Genomic DNA, 19930 nt, shown 5'->3' with positions numbered 1-19930 from the left:
TGAAGGGTTAGTTACCATGGCCAATCTGCCATCTAACAGCAGAAGGCTTTGATGTATTCATCATATATTGGATTGTTCAGTGTACACATATTGTAATCCAGTTAATATTGAGATGTTTCCTCAAATGTTAGATGTCAGGAACAGAGCAGGGTTAGGTCAGGCTAGGTCCATCATCGTACCGCATATTACTTTCCCCACATTTCCTTAATATTAATGAAACTTCCAGAAACAGACATAGACTTTAGAGAGATGTCTGAAGTCTGATCTGAATTCACCACTAATTTAAATAGACCACTTGGGGTTTATTTGGTATTTGACTATATCTTAATTTTAACATGTACAAAAGTCCCCCCCCCCTCCAAAACCCTTCTCAATATGAATCATACCATGTCAAAAATACTACATGAAAAATGTTTTTACTTACCATTTATGTGTTTAGCTCTAAGATGGTAGCCAGAGATGCACATCAAGTCTCCATTTGGGGGTTTAACACCCTTTCTTTCTTTCTTTCTTTCTTCCTTCCTTCCTTCCTTCCTTCCTTCCTTCCTTCTTCTCTTTTTACATGTTTGTCAGTAAATCATTTATATGTGAGATTTTTCCCCTTGAGCTGAGTATGCAGTGAATATAAAATAGTCTTCAACAGACTATGGCATTAATTCAGCAAGTCAGATGAAGACTTCAGAATAATAATGGTGACTCTACAAGTAACCTGTGAAGTTATCCCTTCACAGGTGACATTAATTCTTCCTCTATAGATTGTTATTGTTATGTGTTCCTCTGTTTATACCTCAAGGTAGTGAAATAATAGATCACTGTGTTATTGTATTCTGTAAAGATGTCAAAGTTTATCTCAACTGTGGCTGCCTGAACATAACTCTCTAACTTTAAATGAATGTTAATTTACTTTGTCACCAAGTATTCTGATAGCAGCCATGTAATTGAGCTATAATGGTTTCAAAAATGATCTAGCTAAAGTTAAGCACACTTAAATCTTAGTTTTTTAGTGGGGGAAAATTATGCCTGTGCTTGTCTTGAGTGAACTCTAAGGAGCCTACCTTTGTCTGGCTTGCCAAAATTATATAATGCTGACAGTCCAGTTTTCACACACTCCTATGACAGGTAATGGGGAAATGGTTGTACCAATTATGAACATAATTGACAATGCACAATTTGTTCATAGTGCATTTACAGCAAAGTGTGGGTCAAATCAAGGCTTGCACCCTCATGGTGAATTGTGATGGTATATGCCAAAGTTACAATATTGAAACTTAACTTTTTTGTTGTTGTGGAGTTCAGAATTCTGTTCTGATTGTGCAAGGAACAAAATCTCCTCAACTTAAAAAAGAATGTAAGGATCATCACAGGAATATAATCCCGAAACAGATGGGCAGATGGGGACAGCTTTTGGCCATTTTGGGAGCATGACATTTACATGATGCATGCCCTCAGAGTGCCCAGAAGCCATCCTGAGGCAGTGCCAAAACCTGCCCCAGAAGGAGTGGATCTTTCCACTCCTTTTGGGACCATGGCAAGAGGGGGCCATGGTGTGTGTTCACCATGCCCCCTGGCTTCTGGCCACTCCTTCCTGCCCATCTAATTTGCCCCATAGTCCCCCCAACACAGCCATGTCCATGTTGGCAGAGAGCATGGGAATGAGTGGAGATGCATCCAAGAAAACTTGTAGCTGGATATACTGCAAGGATGTCATCTGTAGTTACCTCCTGAGTCTCCTGGGGAAGTCTGAGAAAATATCTAACTTATGGAAGTTGACAGATAGGGCTTCCAAGAAGACCAACACTGTACTAGTCCCACAAGTTCCTCCACAGCTTCTCTACATTAATCCCACAAAGTTATTCTACATTGCAGTTCTTGGGATGGATGAGCTAGAATAGACAGGAATGGGACATTTTGAATGAGACAATTAAACAGTGTTTATTCATGAAATGGAAATATAAGAAGAAATGGTGTGACTTTAATCGTGACGAGAGATGTGACAAAAGCAGTCAAAGAATATAATGCAAAGTCTGACCAAATAATATTAATAAGATTTCAGGGAAAACCCATTAATATAACCATAATCCGACTTTATGCTCCAGCTACAAAAGCAGAAAGAGATGAAATAGAAAGATTATGTGCTGGAGTCCAAGAGGAAACTGATCATACACCAAAAGAGGACATGTTAATCATAGGCAATTGGAATGCAAAAGTAGGAAACAGAGCAGAATTAAAGACTATAATAAAAATGGCCAAGGATCAAAAAGTGCAGGAGAGTGACTGACTGAACCGTTTGTTCATCGCAAACCCACTCTTCAAGGAACCAGAGGCGAGTATATACAAGGACATTACCTGATGACCAATATAGAAATTAAATAGACTATATAATTGGAAGCAGAAGATAGAAAAGGTCAATTCTGTCTGCAAAAACAAGACCAGAATCAAACTGTGGAACAGACCATGAACTGCTAATATCGAAAATAAAAATAAAGATAAAGAAGAATATTAACCTAATAATTGTGCCAAAATACAAACTGAAGCATATAAAGGGCCCAAACAGACAGGCCAAAATAAAGCTGCTTCAGGTCACTTTGGAGGTATGCTGTTTAAATGCTGCATGTGTCCTAAGAGGCACCAAAGCCATGCTCCAGTCCTAAGGACTGGTGAGCAGCTTTGGTGCAGCTTCTGGCCCCTTAAAATGTGTGTCATTTAAACAGCATACCTCCAAAGTGACCTGAAGCAGTTTTCTTTTGGCCTCTCTGTTCGGGCCCAAAGATAATGTAAAAATAGATTTGCAGTGTTAAGCTTAAATGATTGGGAGCCAGAAAAACTCTGGACTGAAGCCAGGAACATGGTCAGGGAGAAATGCACAGACACTATGTGCAGCCAGAAAGAAAGAAAAACCTCAATGGATGGCACAGGAAGCTCTTCAAGAAGTTAAAGACAGATGAAAAGCAACAGTAAAATGTTGCAGAAATGAAGTCAGAACCCCGAATGCAACTATTCAGTGACTTGTGTGATAGATTCAATCAGGGAAGCCATAGTCCTGAGTCTGCAAGACCTGAGCAGGGTGTTTGAGCATAGGGTGACCAGGAGGTCTCTCATTCATATGGCCATTAGGTTAAAGTCGACTTGAAAGCATGTAACAACAACATCTCTTGACCAGAACAGATGTCATCAACCTATAGGATTTATCTATATATTGACTTATTATTTCATCAGTTAATTTAATAGATCTGTTTTAGTTGGAAGAAGCAATTGGATTTAGGCCCCAAAAGTATGTATTCATACAATACATAAATAAAATCCTCATATAAGGATATGGTTATAGCCCAATATAAATTAGAAAAGAGATTTACTGATAGAGAAAAAATTAAAATGTTGCTGTAAGAAATTGTTAAAAATAAATATATAAATGTAAAAGAAAAACAAATGAAAATACCTGGTAGATGGTACAGAACATCTCATCAAATGGCAATTATAAATGGTAAATTCCAATCTAAATGATGGCATGGATGTGGAATGAACGATATTTATATACCTATGTGGTGGGAATGCCCATATGTTCAGGGATTTTGGATAGAAGTTAAGAAAAAGATAAATATAATGTTTTATTTCATTTCATTGTTTGCTGCCTTTCTTCCAGAAGGGACCCAAGGCAGTACACAGATAATTAAAAAAAATACAAAAAAATTAAAGCCGTTAAAATAATCTAAAAACAATTAAAATTACATTAAAATATACACAAGTTATCACCATGACTAAAACACACATAATAGCAAGGATAGAGGTACAATTAAGTAAATAAAATTGTATAACTTAATCTAGGGCAAACAGTTGAATAAGCATGAAAGATATATGATAGGTTTTAAAAGCTGCCCATGTTGCTTTAGGGTGGAAAAAGAATCAAAGTAGAACAAGATTTATTTGTCATTATGAAGAAAGAGGAATAAGCTATTTTTAGAATGAGTCATATTGAGACACAAGAGCAGACATAAGAATCATGGGTGCTCTAGCCTAGAGGTGCAAATTGGCAGAAGAACACCAGATATCCCAAAACAATTATTTTAAAAGAAAACAATTCCCCCCTTCAAGCCCATTAATTCTGTCAATTAACAGTATTGACCCTTATATAAATGTGCTATATTCTTAAATAGCAGTTGTTTAGTCAAGCACATCGTAAAGATATGACCACCACTTCTAGAATGGATAATGGATAATAACCTCTCTTTGTAGGGAGTTGTTTTTGCAAGGGTTGCAATAACTCTGGGGTATTCATTACATTTGGGGTGTATGTTTAATTTAGCAAAGCCTTGATAATCGCTTTTGCTTTTCTAAGATGCCTTGAGCAGCAAACCAGGCCCCCAAAAATGCTCTTTTCTATTTCTCCTGCTCTGCCCATCTTGCATAACTTGGGCCCATCTCATCTTGTGAACAGCATTCAAATAAAAGATTGTATATATTTTTTAAAAAATTAGAACATTGTGTAAAAATTCCTTTGTCATCAGCAAAGAAGCTGATCAGCAAATCCTTTTTCTAGAATATGACACCTTTTTATAGACTGGCATAAATTGATTATTACAAACTTAATCTGTTCCTGGATCAAAGAGGACCCTAAATCCTAAAATTTCAGCCTCCAGTGTATGGAGTTTATCAGATGGGAGGCTAAATGCCCAAATCCCATGCAGAAAAGGGATTTAAATCCAAGAAAAATCCCACAAAAGCAGGATCATTTTCAGACACATTGGGGACATTGAACATTAATCCAACATTAACCTGCACACAAAGTGGACAAAATTGGCCACTTTTTACTTTCGGGAAAATCCCAAAAGTAAAAAGTGGCCGATTTTGTCCACTTTCAGTGTGGGTTAATTTTGGATTAATGCTCAGTGCTCCTGACATTGTCTGAAAATGATCTTGCTTTTGGGGGATTTGTCCACTTTCTGTGCAGGTTGCTCCCTGATGTCTTCTGAAGAAAAAATCCAGCTTTTACGGGATTCTTCGATTTAAATTCCATTTCTGCATGTGATAAACTCCGTGTGATAAACTCCTATGTTGGAAGTAGATTCATTAAATCATTTAAATGCATAGCCTTTTCTCCATGTGAAAAAGTTTCCCTTCTAATCAGGTGTTTTGAAAGGAATACTGTTTCTGAGTGCTTGGATAAAAATGTCCTTCTCTTTCTCTGATAATGTCTCTTTTATTTATTACTACATTGAAAAATAGAGGGCAGTTCAGGAACCTAGGAAATTCTGACTTTAGAGCACATATACGTATGATATATGTACCAATCTTATGCTACAAAATTTTAGCAAAGACATTTAAGAGAAAATAAACTATTTATCAATTTTTTAAAAAATTCTTAGAACTCAAATTGCTGGAACCAGCCATTTCAAATTCTTTAACAATCTCCTTATTGGGGTGGTGGGGGGAGGATTGAAAAGCAAATTTGTTTTTCTAATCTGACACTGGAAGCCTATACAGAGCAAGTATCTTTTCAAATAGTTTCTTGGTCTTTCACTTGGACACGCACTAGTCTTGGTAGTCTTAAGAAAGCTATTTTCTCTCAGCTTAATTAGTTTCTGAGTTGTGAGGACACAAATGTGCTAAATAATGCATTCCTCAAAATGATAGTAGTTTTGGTTTTGAAAGTGGACATTTCAGAACCTGTCTTTGCTACGGGCATACCTAGCAGAAAAAATTAGGCCTTTAGAACTACTGTAGAGCTGTATATTTCCCCTAAGGGCTTTAGAGGCTTTAACTCTATCACTGGTGTTTTCTTGGATGTCTTTTCTTTTATACCCCTTTTGCCAGTTTTATCCTAGGCAAACATAAACTCCTTACAGAAACCATGGAAAGAAGGCATTTTTATTGGAAGAAAGCTGGCTGTACATACGTCCCATATTTTATCACGTTTCCCTCATCCACTGTAAAGAGAAGGAACAGGGAGTTTATGAAATCACTACAATATTCAATGTGAATATTGACTTTTCAATACTTTCTTTCTTTCCACAAAAACAAGTGTGGATGATATTTGATCTGAACAGGACTTTGTTTACCTTAATCCAGAAAATTTATTCAAGGGTAGCTGTGATAGCCATACAGCAAAATACAACAAATTCCAAAATCCACACACACACACACACACACACACACACACACAAAACCCACCTTTATTGGGCCAACCAAAATTCATGAGATCATGCAAGCTTTTGAAACATCACTGATTTCTTCATCAAAGGTGTTAAAAATTGTACAGGAAAATTTTAAAAAACCCAATGATGTTAGAGTCACAAGCCTACATTTTGTCTGAAGATGTTGCATTTGTTATCAGTTAAGAAGGTCTGGAAGGCTATTGGTGTGGGCAGAGACCACTCCCCTCTGGCTATAAGGGGACTGACAAGCAAAGAGCCATTAAATCCAGGCAATAAAATGTGAATGCCATTAGCAACAGAAAAAATAAGATCCTGGCTGTTTCTGTCCTTTCTGATTATACCTGCCCCTTTCTTAAGCAGAAAATAATTTCTCAAGAAGCCTGCATACTGTTACATCTGGGAAAACGTGCAGGTGCTATATAGGTAAAATTTGTCAGGTGTAATCCCAGTCACCCAGTGGATGTTATGGCTCTGTGTTTCTCAGTGCTCACATGGCTACAGAGGCCTTTGTTTCTAACCACCTTCATGCCCATCCTGACTCATGTGAATCAACATCTCCAAGACTACTTATCCCCCATTGTTCTGCTTAGGTCTTGTAAATTCATATCCGTTACCTCCGTAATAGAGTCCATGCATCTAGCATGTGTTCTTTCTCTCTTTCTGCATCCTTCCATCTTTTCCAGCATTATTATCTTTTCCAATGAGTTGTGCTTTGTTATGATTTTCAGTCTTAATCATCTTGGCTTCCAGGGAGATTTCCAGCTTTTTCTGTTCTAGGTCCAATTTGTTTGTCTTTTTGGCTGTCCACGGTATCTTCAGAGGCCTTACCTTGTACGTATCATGCTTGCTCCTTGAATCCTGCCACTGGATCTGTCACCCTTCCTTCCCTCTTTTCCCTTCCTTTTCCTCACCTGATGCTGCTCCTCTTTTCATCTCTTGTACCTTAACCAACCAGTATATCTCCTACTGTCCCTCCCTTCCCATAGCTTACCTTTTTTGGCATCTGTGCAGTGATTCTCTCCCATGTGCCCGCTGTTGCACCTCCCACTCTCTTTTCTCTCCGCCAGTAGCTTTGTACTTCTGCTTATCCTCTGCAGCTCCATAAAATGCCAATGCTACTTTAAATAGAGAGAAGGCAAGTAGGCAGTAAGGCAGTGGTGTTGACAATTCTGTGAGATAAAGTGCAGGGGGAAAGGGAGACAAAAATGGTGGAGGAGATGGTAGCAGGGGCAGTGCCAAGCAAAGTAAGATAAAGGGAGATGAAGAGATAGCAAAAAACTGATGGAGACGGCTCTTTTTGTCATGTATCAGACTTTAACATAAAAAAACCCAGAAACACAGTGTGCATGGGGGGGAGGTTATCGGATTTTTCTGTTTTATTTTATTTTCCTGTAAGTCCAAGGCAATGTGTAATATTGGTGTGGTACATATCGCCTGAAAAAGGCGGGCTGGGGCTGCCTCTCTTTGCTGCGCAATGTTACAGCAGTAACCAAATTGCACAGTACCACTGTGCAGCAAAAAGCAGCGCTTAGAAGCAGCTCCTTTTTGCTGCACAGCTGCAACACAGCAAAGCTGTACGATGGTGCGGTGGCATCACAGCTGCACAGCACCACTTGGACACTGTGCAGCTCTGACGCCACCAACGTGTGTGATGTGTGGGTGGGACCATGTAATCATGGCAGCCCCCACACGTACTAGGGTTAGGGAGCGTGCAGTTTGTGTGCACTCCCTAACCCTAAAATCGGCTCCAGCATGGTGCAAAAGGCCAGTCTGTACCATGCCATTGCTTTGTCAAGTCATGCACTGCTAACCTCAAAACTTGATTTCTGCAATGCGCTCTACATGGGCCTACCCTTGTGCCTAGTTCAGAAACTCCAACTGGTACAGAACATGGCAGCCAGGTTGATAACCGGAACAACTAGGAGTGACCACATAACACCAATATTAAAGTAACTCTATTGGCTGCCTATTAGTTTCTGGGCACCTTTGGCTTGGGCCCAACTTATCTAAGGGATCGCCTTCTTCTGTATAATCTGCCCTGTGCACTCAGGTCCTCTGGGAGGAATTTATTGCAGCCCATAAAGACCAGATTGACTGTGACCTCCCAGAGGACATTCTCTGCAACTGCTCCCAGACTGTGAAATAGCTTGCCGGACGGGATCCATCAAATTACCAACTTTGTCAAGACAGATCTCTTCCGGCAGGCCTTCCCGGAATAGTACTAGGCCAAAATGATCTCTCTCACATATACTATGATTTCGTTTACCGTCTTTGATTTTAGTGATTTTAATGTTTAGGTAATTTTAATCCTTAACTGTTTAATTCTTTTTAGGGAGGGGATATTATGTATATATTGTTGTACTATTTTAATAATAGTATTAAAATCATCTTCCGGCCTGAGAGGGAGTGATCAGGCCGACCCAGCTCCAGCAGGGATAGCCTGAAGGAAGAGACTCCTCCCTCCTTAACTGTCATCTTCCAGCCTGAGAGGGAGTGATCAGGCAGACCCAGCTCCACCAGGGATAGCCTGAAGAAAGAGGCATCTCCCTCCTTAACTGTCATCTTCCGGCCTCCTATTCCCCTCCAGCTATGATCTGACTATGTGGGGGAGAGGCTTACGTACCCTAATGAAGTTGTGAGCTATGCTGGTGGTGGTATAATAGCCACCAGCAGGGCCTCCCATGCCAGACAGGTCACAACCGAAGGGTCTGACGAGCACCAAAGGGCAAGATGGGCTCTCTAGCCTTGTGACAACCATCCTAGGAGAAGGAAAACTCTAATCCCAAACCTGGGCAGATGGTGCTCATCTAACCTTGTAAGGTCAACCATCTAAGAGAAGGAAACTCTAATCAAACCTATGACCCGAGGACCTCGCTGCCACTGTCCATGCTTGTCAAGGCCTCAGCAGTCGAACCTCTGGTTTAAAGGGTGAGGCCAGTTCTGTGCATGCTGCGCTCCACCAGAAAAATCCATTGCACAGGCTCAAAGGATACATCCAACATCATCAACACGCTTGTAGAAAGCACGGATGAATCCTTCCTGAATCTTCATTCATGAAGTAAAGCCAAGAAGAAGAAGATTTTAATAATGTACGCCACTTTGATTGTCTTACCAAAAAGCAGGATATAAATAAAAATTTTGTTATTATTTTATGATGCAAATCAAGTCAATGAAAATAACCAAGGCCATGACATCTTAAATATTAATGTGTTTCTTGTACTAGCAGCTTTTATTGTGCTTTATTTTCCTCACCCCATTCATTCCAATGGCTCCCTTCTCTTCTGTGCAATTGTTGCAATTAGCTCTGCAAAAAGACCTCAACTAAACATTCACCTGCACAAGCGAATTTTGTAACATTGACCCAGAGAACTGGGAAAGAATAGGTATAGTCTATAATTACATTTCTATAATGTTGTTTTGTTTTTGTTTTTAAAATGCTAGTCATAGCTGTAAGATTTCTGTCACTAGTTAAATTCACAGAGGGGCAGTGATGAATAATTGGATAGAATAGCGACTGCATGTTTTGCCCCATATCTCAGCTCCTATAAGGGCTATAGTGTGTGTGTGTGTGTGTGTGTGTGTGTATAATAAAAGTTTGGAATCTAAGCCAACAAATGTTCCAAAGAAGCACTGGGAGGTCTCCCTAGAACTTAGGTAAACCTAGCCAACTGAGTAATATAGCAATACTATTGCTATATCTAGGTAATATACAGGGTAACTCCACTTCAGGAACACAAGCCCTTAGCAGTTCAGAGGTGATCACAGTATGTAGTTAGTGTCAGGATTGAGGAATTTTCCCCAGTCATACCAATATACTTGGTATTCAAACAATTCACCCATTAGAAAAGCCTTCAACCTGCTTGTCAGCAATTCAAAACATTATTTTCCCAGGTCTTGCCCTTCTTTCTTTTCCCTTTGTATCAAGCTATGGATTCCCACAAGAATGATCTTGGTAATTGGCAACTCATACCTCCCCCCCCCACACACACACACACCTGCTCATTATCCCAGGCCATGCCTGATACACAATCTTTACTTTTCTCAGCCTCTTCAGCAGGATATCATAACCCATCATCCTGCAATTACACACATATGTTCAAACACAGCAATAAAGTATGGCAGGACCATGTCTGAACCATGACTCTGACACTTTATACTTGGAATATATTAAATTAATAATTTGAAATATCTGTTTTCAAGAAGTAGTTGAGACTTTTCTGAATTTATTCTCAATAAAAAATATTGTAGTGGAGCTCTGCGCCTTACCATGGCTAAAACACAGCACCTTTTTTCCATTATATGTTAGGGTCTATTACACATCAGGGTGTTCAAATCTATTCTTTTGCCAAAGGATGAATCATAATTTAAGTGTTCTATAATGATCTTTCCCAAGAAGAGACCTTTTTTATCCTGGCACATTCAGAGCTCCATTATACTGCAGCAATGTTAAAAGGACAGCTGAACTGATTTGAGTTTTAGGGGGAGCTGAACTAAAGCACCGAGTTTATGAGTTATATTACTCATTAATGTTTTTGTTGCTCTAGGGCACTTCAGATTAACTGGGCATCACCAGGACAACCAAATGGCATTATCTTAGGATATGATTTGTTGCGTAAGGCTCGCCGTCGGTGCAGTGTGGCACAACAGCAATCAAACCACCAAAGTGGAGGCGCATGTCTATCCTTGGAATGTGATATCAATGAAAACATCTGTGGAGAACAATGCTATAATCCCCAGTTTAAGGTAACATTGTGATTTGGGTTTTTAATCTGGCACTGTGTTATCTGAAGATCTGTCTGCTCATATATGAAGATGTTTGTACATTAAGGTCTTTTACTGATGCCTAGCTTTGAGTGCCTTCATAGATTTCATCGCCAAATATAAAGATTTTTATTGGTGGAACTAAGATGCTGGAATGCTCTCCCAGGCAAATTCACCAGGTGCCTACATTGTTAATTTTAACCACCAGTTACAAGTATAAGATAAGAGCTGAGAAGTGAAAAAGGCAAGATACATTTCTGAAGTAGAGTTCCAAACCCTGCACAGTGTCTGTTAATACCTGCATCAGAGATTGTTAAATGAAATGAATGCCCATGCCATTCTGACTGCTTTAAGTGGAGAAAAGTGTAGTCACTGATAACACTTATCATTATTTCTGAATTTGTGCAGAAATACATATCTTTGTGCTTTCTTTTTTGAGCTTGCTGTATTAGTGTTGATTCCCAAGAAAGTCACAATAGCTATTTAAACTTACAGGTGAAATCCTGGTTTACATTAAAAGAGCCAACTTCTTGAATGTAGAATGCAACAGAAAGCCAAAGCTGTGTCAGCTGCTGTAATTTATATTTTGATGTGAATCACTCAGATAACTCACTTTCCTAATTGCTGTCTTGTTTGACAGCGAACCTTATGAATGCACACTGTCATTACATGTGCGATGATGCTGTTGACAAATAGGAACATCATTTCATTACATTAAATCTTACCTTCAAACTAAGAGTTTCCTAGCTCATTTGTCAATAAAAAGCTGTATACAGACTCCCACTCTCTGACTACAATATTGATCCAGCTCCTAAACTGCAACTAATATGACCATTAATCTGCAAATGACCATAATTTTAAAATATTTCTGACAAATCATGATGGGCCTATATTCAGAGATGCTCATCATTGTCATGTAAACAGCCAACCCCTTGTAGCTGAACCTAAATGGATTTCCTGTAAAGCAGCATCAAATCATTCAATCAAGTAAGTTTCCAAAAGGACATCTAATCATCCCAATAAACTAATATTTGCCATGCAGATTATGATAAATGGTAAGGCTAAAGTGCATTAGAGAAACTCTATAAACACTTCCTCACAATTTTTATTGGCAGTTTTTCAAATAAATATAGGTAACACAAAACAGAGAGCCAGAATTGTGTAATGATTTGAGTCTGGGACTATGACTCTGAAGCCCAGGGTTCAAATCCTCACTCAGCCATAGAAACCCACAGGGTGAATTTGAGCAACTCTCTCAGCCTCAGAGGAAAGCAAAGACAAGCCACCTGTGACAAAAACTTGGCAAGAAAACCTCGTGATAGGTTTCCTTTAGGATCACCATAAGTCGTACATGATTTGAAAGCACACAACAACAATAACTGCACAATACTGTTGGAAATTGATATGTGTACATCATCAACCAAATACGATGGAATGACTGTGTTCTGCTAGGCCCTGAGAAAGGAAATATGAGATCAAAGATACATCATGCTTGTATGTTCTTCTATGTTAGCAAAATAATAATAATAATAATAATAATAATAATAATAATAATGGTACAATAACATCAAAAAAACCTGTGATACCTTCATTTGACCAACTGAAATGCACAAAATATATGATGCAAACTTTTGAAGGTCCACTGGCTTCTTACTCAGGCAAAAGTGTTAAAAATCATACAGGAGGGGGAAAATGATGATGGTAGTCATAGGCCTGCATTTTTTTCAAGATGTTGTTGTGTTCTATATTGAGATGATGTGGAGGGATACCTATGCAGGCATGCCCCTGCTCTTTCTGGCCATGTGACATTGGCAACAAAGCATTTCAGTGCACAGGGGATAAAATTTGAATTCCCTTAGCAATACAAAAAAGTACTTCCTTTGAGATCCAAAATGTCTCCATTCCTTGTGAGGTCACAACTTCCTTTGTTAGGCAGAGAACAGTGACCCTCTCAAGAGTAGCCCCTATGCTTTATCATTAGGAAAATTTTAGGTGCTGTTTTGGTAGAACATGCCAGATGTGGTCCCACTTTATATATATATATATATATATATATATATATATATATATATATAATGTGAAGTATTATCTTCGTTGAAGGTAGAATTCTCAAATAGTGAAGTGCCAGTCCCTCTTTAGGGTTCCCCTTTAGCAGCTAAAATACAGTATCTTCACATCTAAAAAACATATTCAGTTGTAGCTGTATTGGCTATACAGCAAAGTACAATAACATTCAAAATCAATATTCCCAGCCTAACAAACTGGATTGTGAGCTCACATGGTATGGAGACATGCCACTTGTAAGCTACTTTTCTCCCAAATGGGGCTTAAGGTGGCTTACAACATAAATGAAAACAGAACATCTTAAACAATATGAAGCACAAAAGTTTAAAAAGCATTAAAACATATATCTAATTAAAATACTTATTTTAAATTGTTAATATTAATACAATTCAAACACTTAAAATATATATTACATACTAAAAGCAGCACACCTAATTGCATATCATTCTGCTCTCATCAGTTAAGGTTGAAGGTCTATTTTAAAAATGTGTTTGCCTGCCAGCCAGCAGACAGGAGATAGATCATCCATTGGGATGTAGTTCCAAAGCTTAGGAGCATCCACCAAGAAGGCTATCTCTTGTGTCCTCATCAGCCAAACCTTGGAGGGTGGTGGCATGGAGACAAAGCTTTTCCCTCAGGGCTATTTCTAGAACTCTTACGTAAAAGAGTAGAAGCAAATCTAATGCCTTAAAAGCTGCATATACAAGCATACCATTAATTAACTAATTAACTGTAACTAATTCCACACTCAAGACAAAGAGGTCCCAAGCACAGTGATGGAAAGAAACACAAACTTATGAGTTGATAAGGTGTCTTAAGGGCAACAGAATACATTTATCCATGAAAGTCACCAAAAGAAACCAATTAATATTCTAAATGATAAACATCTTACATGGCTTCCTCCTGTGGAAAGGTCAATCAAAAATGTAAAAGCTACCTTCTGTTTCCACTAAGATAAAGTTTTCAGATTGGCTTCAGGAAATGTAAATGTTTGTCATTCAGTGTAATCCAGAACCTTATACAGTAAAACAATAAGTTCAGTCTTTGGAAATGTAGGTATAAGCAACTCTAGTGGGCATCTTCAAAGCTGAACAAAACAGAACACATAAGGGAACGTAAGGTTAGAGCACTATAAAAGCTGATAAAATTTCATTATTTTCTTTGTTTTACTTTGTGTATGTATTTTAGTAGGTAGTTCTATCATTCATATAAATTATGTTGGAGACTGATGTCCTGCAATTATCCACTGAGCTAATATAGGATAACAACATACAGTTGCTTTCCAATGGCTCATTACTTTAGTTCAACTCAAAATAAAACTTCACTGTTCTTGGAGAGCAAATGAAGTGCCACAGAACTAAAAGTGAGTAAATGTCCCTGTTCTGGGTGGGTGGAGAGAGGACAATGGCATCACTAGGGTTGGTATCACTTCAGTGACGTAACCCATGCTATCAGTGGGCCCTCAGGAGTACATCAGGCTGCTGTGGAAATGAAAGGCTCCAGTCTGCTTGCCACAGCACCCAAAGGGACTGTCTGGCTCCCAGTCTGTTCCAGTCTATCATTATAAACTGTAATTTGACCCTGCTTGCAGGAGGACCCAGATGATAAAATCATCTCAATTCAAAATAATCTATTTTAATAATGACTTTTGCTAGATTCACATTATTTGATGATGGCTTGTTGAAAATCCCTGATAAAAAAAATAAGACATAAGAATCTGTGGCCTGATCCAGACCAGCGCTTTGGGCCGGCCTGGACATGTAGTAGCCCTGCAACCCTACTATGTGGTGGCGGCGTAACAATGGTGGCGCCCCGTGTATACGGGGGTGCAGCCATTGTGAAGTAAGTGCCCTGCAGCGTCCGCACAGTGCTATGCATCGCTTATGTCATGAGTGCACCAATAGCACACTCATGACATCACTGCGGCATTGCACAAAGAACCCAGAAATTCCAGGTTCTTTTTGCTCCGCAGTGGCGGCACGCCGTTTGGGGGCTGCACCATCCCTGAGAAGCTAAAATGGGCGCCGGCAGACCGCTGTATCTTGGCAGTCTGTCCCGAGCCTAATTCACAGAAGTGCTGGAAAGTGTGAGGTGAATGATATTTAGAATTTATTTCATAGGAGTGAGAACCAGCGTGGTGCAGTGGTTTGAGCATTGGATTAGGACTTTGAGGGACAAAGGTTTGAATCTTTACTTCATCATAGAAACTTACTGGGTGACGTTGGGCAAATTACGCTCTCTCAGCTTCAGAGAAAAGCAAAATAAAACCTTCTCTGAACAAATCTTGCCAACAAAAAACCAAGAATAGTTTTCCTTAGGGTCACCATAAGTTCAAAATGACTTGAAGTCACACGACAATAACAGTCATGCAGGCTAATATAATTATCTTTGAACTGGATCCAGCTTTCATGTCTATGTGCACATTAACTCTCTTCCACTATCCCTGTGCCTCAATCATTTCCATGAGTGACTGAGAGATCTACCTTTGAATTCATCTCCTGCCTACCTTGAAGAGGAGAACTTATAAGGACTAAACCGTCTCTGTGTGTATCTTCCTCAATTATATCTGTCTGACTCAGTGATTTTTTCTTATTTCCAGAATGCTATTATCTGATGGCAATATGTGTTGCTTGAGATAACAACAACAATGACTACTTACAATTATATCATTGTTATTATTATTAATTATTAAGTATTTTATTCATTTACATCCCAACTTCCTCCCAATTATGGGACTGCAGGCAGCTAACAACATAACTAAAACAATACAGATTAAAACTGTACAAAATTTTGATAAATGTATAAACTCATATAAAGTTATCTAAAAAGCAATTAAACAACTTATCAGGTTAAAACATTAAAAACTTTAAAATTCTTCAAGGTTATATGTACTATAAAACATAAAATCAGAGGGATGCAACAGTTTTTTTGGGGGTAGGTTTTTCTTTTTGGTGTGAGGACAAACAGGGTAGCATTTATATTTCTAGAGTTGGTCTTAAGCTGTCTAGTGTAATTCTAGTGTAAAAATATTAACTGAATTCAAATTATGTGATATCTACTAATGTAGATTAGATCCTTTGTACAGAGAATAATTGGAAAAAGCGGTGTTTTACATTAGATGACTCAGAAAAGAACATATATGGCCCTATGCCCAATTACGACATCCAGATTTGCTATTCCAAAATAAAAGAGGATGAGATAATACTGACCTAGTAAGAATCCTGGCTACTGCTACACCTAAATATAAGAGGATGAGATAATGATGATCGTTACAGATTTCAGTACATTGGCTTTTTTTGGAATATGACATAATCCTGACATTACTTGAATGTATTTTGTTTTATGGGCTGATAATGCATATCCTCTGGGCTCCATACCAATGCAAATAGTTAACTGTCTTCAAATGCTGCCAAAAATGCTCTTTTGCAATTTACAGCATGTTGTAGAGGATGTTAGGAATGTACATAATAGCAGAGCCAAGCATACAGATAGGTTCTGGCTATGTTAAGGAGCGTAGGATTTTGTTAATTATGACTAACTTAGGAAGAAGACTATCACATGAGCCCCCATTCTCACCATAATCATGTTAATGAAAAGAAACACATACATTCCAGTTTGAGAATAGTCCCTATCACACACATCTGCAAACACTGTATCAGCCATTGCAAGTTTTGGACTCTCTCTATTATGCTCCATGACCCCACTTCCCTCCCTCATTGCTTTACCAGCATGCATTTCTCTCTCTCTCTTTACCTCCCTCCCTCCCTCCAGACAATTTAGGCATTTTGGCAATGCACTTTAGGTGGGAGAAGAGAAAAGAAAAAATATATATTTTTAAAAAACAGACTGCTTGAGAATAGTGGGGAGAAGGGGAAGTGAGGGAGAGGAGAAAACTGATACCACATGTCTGACCAATGCCGAGACTGAAGCCCAGATATTATCACACACAAATCTAATGCTATAGCAGCGATACTGGCAGCAATTGACAGGGAATGCCCATCAATGAAAAGTTGTGTGATAGTCACAGATGGAGGACAAAACAGCTACAAATCAGCCACAGCATCATCTGATAAGTTTCAGCCATAGGGCTTTGCCTTAGGGAAACAAGGAAGACCTCATTCTAGGTGGAATGGACTGTGTGCAAATCTCCAGCCCATAAGTCAAAAATGAGAGTCACCATAAGTCAGAAACTACTTGAAGGCACACAGCAGCAACAATAGACACATCTATTCTGTTTTGATCTCACTTTTTAGTGTCGTCTGATAATCTCCTAAAACTTGGAAGGGCAGCTATGAAGGAATCATATAATAAGTCACAGTCCACAGGTTCCCCTGTTGCAGCTACAATGCAGTATCTCATACAGAAAACATTCAGAGATGGCTGTGTTGGTCATTTAACAAATACAAAAAAAAAATTCATCAGTTACTGGCCAACCGAAATGCACAACCATGAAGTGTAGCCTGTGGACTGGGACTTCAAACAAGGTACAACAGTTGTTTTTCTTCTTTAATTTGGACTGAATTCATGTTTTACCTCTCCATCACCAAAATGTTCCTGATGCAAAAACATGGAGACTTCTTGAGGAATCCATTGTTCTCTGCCTACAAAGAGACCTGTGACCTCACTGGAATGGAGATATATTGGATTGCAAAAGAGGGGTCCCTGTTGAGATGCAAATGGACTTTAAACTTTCTGGACTTTGAAAATCTCCCTACTGCCGCATGGTCAAAAGGAGGAGGAGCCAGCCTGCAAAAGATATCCTCCCCATCATAACATCTTAAGGACTGAAACAACATGCAGGCATCTGACTAACATCTCTAATTGTTTTTTTCCCCTCTTGTTTGGTTTGTAACACCTTGCCTGATGAAGAAGCCCATGGAGCTTTGAAAGCTTGCAACAAGTATATTTTGCATTTCAGTTGGCCAATAAAGTTATCACTGATGGATTTTGTTTGTATTTGTTAAATGGCCAAGACAGCTACTCCTGAATGTGTTATATATGAAACATGGCTACTGGAAAAGAGTTCTATGGATACTATGGTGTGCTAAAAAAGACAGATGAATAGTTCCTAGATCAAATTATGTTTGAACTCTCCCTAGAAGCTAAGGTGGGATACAGACGGGCAAAAAGGGGTGTATTCATGACGTCATGAAGGTAGAGCCTTCAGACGGGCCTTACCTGAATGCCACCATGAACACGCCCCCCGCACGCCCCAAGCGGGAAGAAGCGGCATTAAAAAGGTGCTGCTTTTCTCCGCTTCTTTTCCGTTTGATGCGCAGCTGCGCAGCTCCGTCTGTAAGCTGCTGCACCGGTACGCCAGAATTGCTACGCCGCTAATTTAAGTTGCCCATTTAAAAGCTCTGTGTCTGCTGCGTCGCATAATGAGTCGGGGTCCTGGAACATGCGCAGTTTGCAGTCAGGCTTTAATTGCAGCGTCAGCTGCCATGCAGGTGTGGAAGCTGCAGCACAGCTGCAGCGCATTTTAAGACTCGTAACCCTAACCCTAACCCTAACCCTAACCCTAACCCTAGAGCAACATGTATGCATGCGCTGCTTGGAAAGTTTGGACTTTAAAGTGAGCCCCTACACACATTCCTGTGCCATTTTCACCTAACAATAAAAACCGCTAAAATTGTAAATATTTACATATGTACAAGGGAGGTGATGGGGGATGGCAGGGGGACAGCGGTGGCAGTGGCGACAGCTGTGGCTGTGCATTGCAGATTCAGCAGGAGCGCGGGGACCAAAGGAGAGGAGGCATCCATGATGCTGGTGACACTGGCAACATGCAAGCGGACAAGGATGCCAACACCAGCTGATCACCAGCTGGCAGGAGACCACCATTGTTCTTGGGCAGAGCGGGGGGAAAAGTTTTAAAGGGGCTTGGGCGCTTTAAATGTGCACATAAGCTTTCTGCCGCCGCCGCTTAGCGCTGCAGCTGCGCAGCTGCGCATCCACCAGCCGTCAAAGGAAAAAAAAAGCCCCGTTTTTGGCCGCCCGTGAGGAAGCTGCCTCTCTCTTTGCAGCGTCCTCCGAGGTGGCGGTTTGGAAACTGTGGGTCCGAAACGGACCCAGGTGAGGCGTCTTCACTGCCCCCCGTGTGGAAGCCCCATCTCCTGAGCCACGCCCCCGGGGTGGGCGGTCTGGAGGCTCCGTATTCAGCAGAATACACCTCCAAGACGTCTTCCCCTGCCCGTCTGTATCCCGCCTAAGATGATTAAACTGAGGCTGACCTACTTTGGAGTATCATGAGACAGGTATCACTCACTGGAAAAGATTATAATGTTCAGCAAATTTAATCAAAGAAAGCACAACTCTGAGTTTACAGGAATGGAGCAGGGCTATTGATGACCAGGGCTTTTGGAGGTCTCTCATTCATAGTGTCATCATAAGTTGAAATTGAGTTAATGACAATGACCACAATTTAGGAAGCTTTTTCTTAGACACATAGTGGAAAAAATAATGTTGACAAAAAGTGTTCTTAGGAAATATCCTAGAGTAATAACAATTGGATGCTGCATTAGGTGTTTTACATGAAACTAGATAGATTAAGAAGGATTAGCTATTTGATGCACGTTGGCTAGAAAAATGTGGGTGCAATTTTTTCCATTTTGGTGGTCTCAACTCTGGGCAAGAGGAATGGATTGTATGTAGATTTCCAGCCAACCTAGTGGAATAATAGCTCCCTATGAAGACTTTCCAGGTGCTTTATGTATTTGCTTAGTTAACTTCCTCCTTTATACCTTGACATTGCAGTGCCAAGGCTCACCTTCCTCTCTGGTCTGCATCCTTCTGCTAGCTAGAAGCCCGTAACCTAGATTAAATGTTCCTTGATCTCTCTAAGTAAGTGAAAAGAAATAATCCCCTCATTTCAGATCAATCTGACAACAGCGCCATTGGTTAAGAATTTCTGTCTTCATTTCCAAGATCATACATTCCCTCTCCCTCCCTCCCTC

The 19930-nt window shown here is 39.7% G+C and overlaps 1 protein-coding gene across 1 annotated transcript in view; it reads left to right on the top strand.

The window, feature by feature from the left end:
• USH2A (usherin) overlaps positions 1-19930 on the top strand; it is a 665032-nt gene that overhangs the window by 475179 nt on the left and 169923 nt on the right. Inside the window, exon 47 of the mRNA XM_089528326.1 lies at positions 10694-10892. Coding sequence (XP_089384452.1) covers positions 10694-10892 — 199 coding nt within the window. The remainder of the gene's footprint in view (positions 1-10693; positions 10893-19930) is intronic.

The sequence above is a fragment of the Sceloporus occidentalis genome, unplaced genomic scaffold, assembly GCF_023333645.1.
Source record: "Sceloporus occidentalis isolate IW3139 unplaced genomic scaffold, rSceOcc1.0.p SCAF_6, whole genome shotgun sequence".
NCBI classification, from domain to species: Eukaryota; Metazoa; Chordata; class Lepidosauria; order Squamata; family Phrynosomatidae; genus Sceloporus; species Sceloporus occidentalis.
Note: the sequence above shows the minus strand (reverse complement) of the source record. Positions and strands in the feature narration are given on the sequence as shown.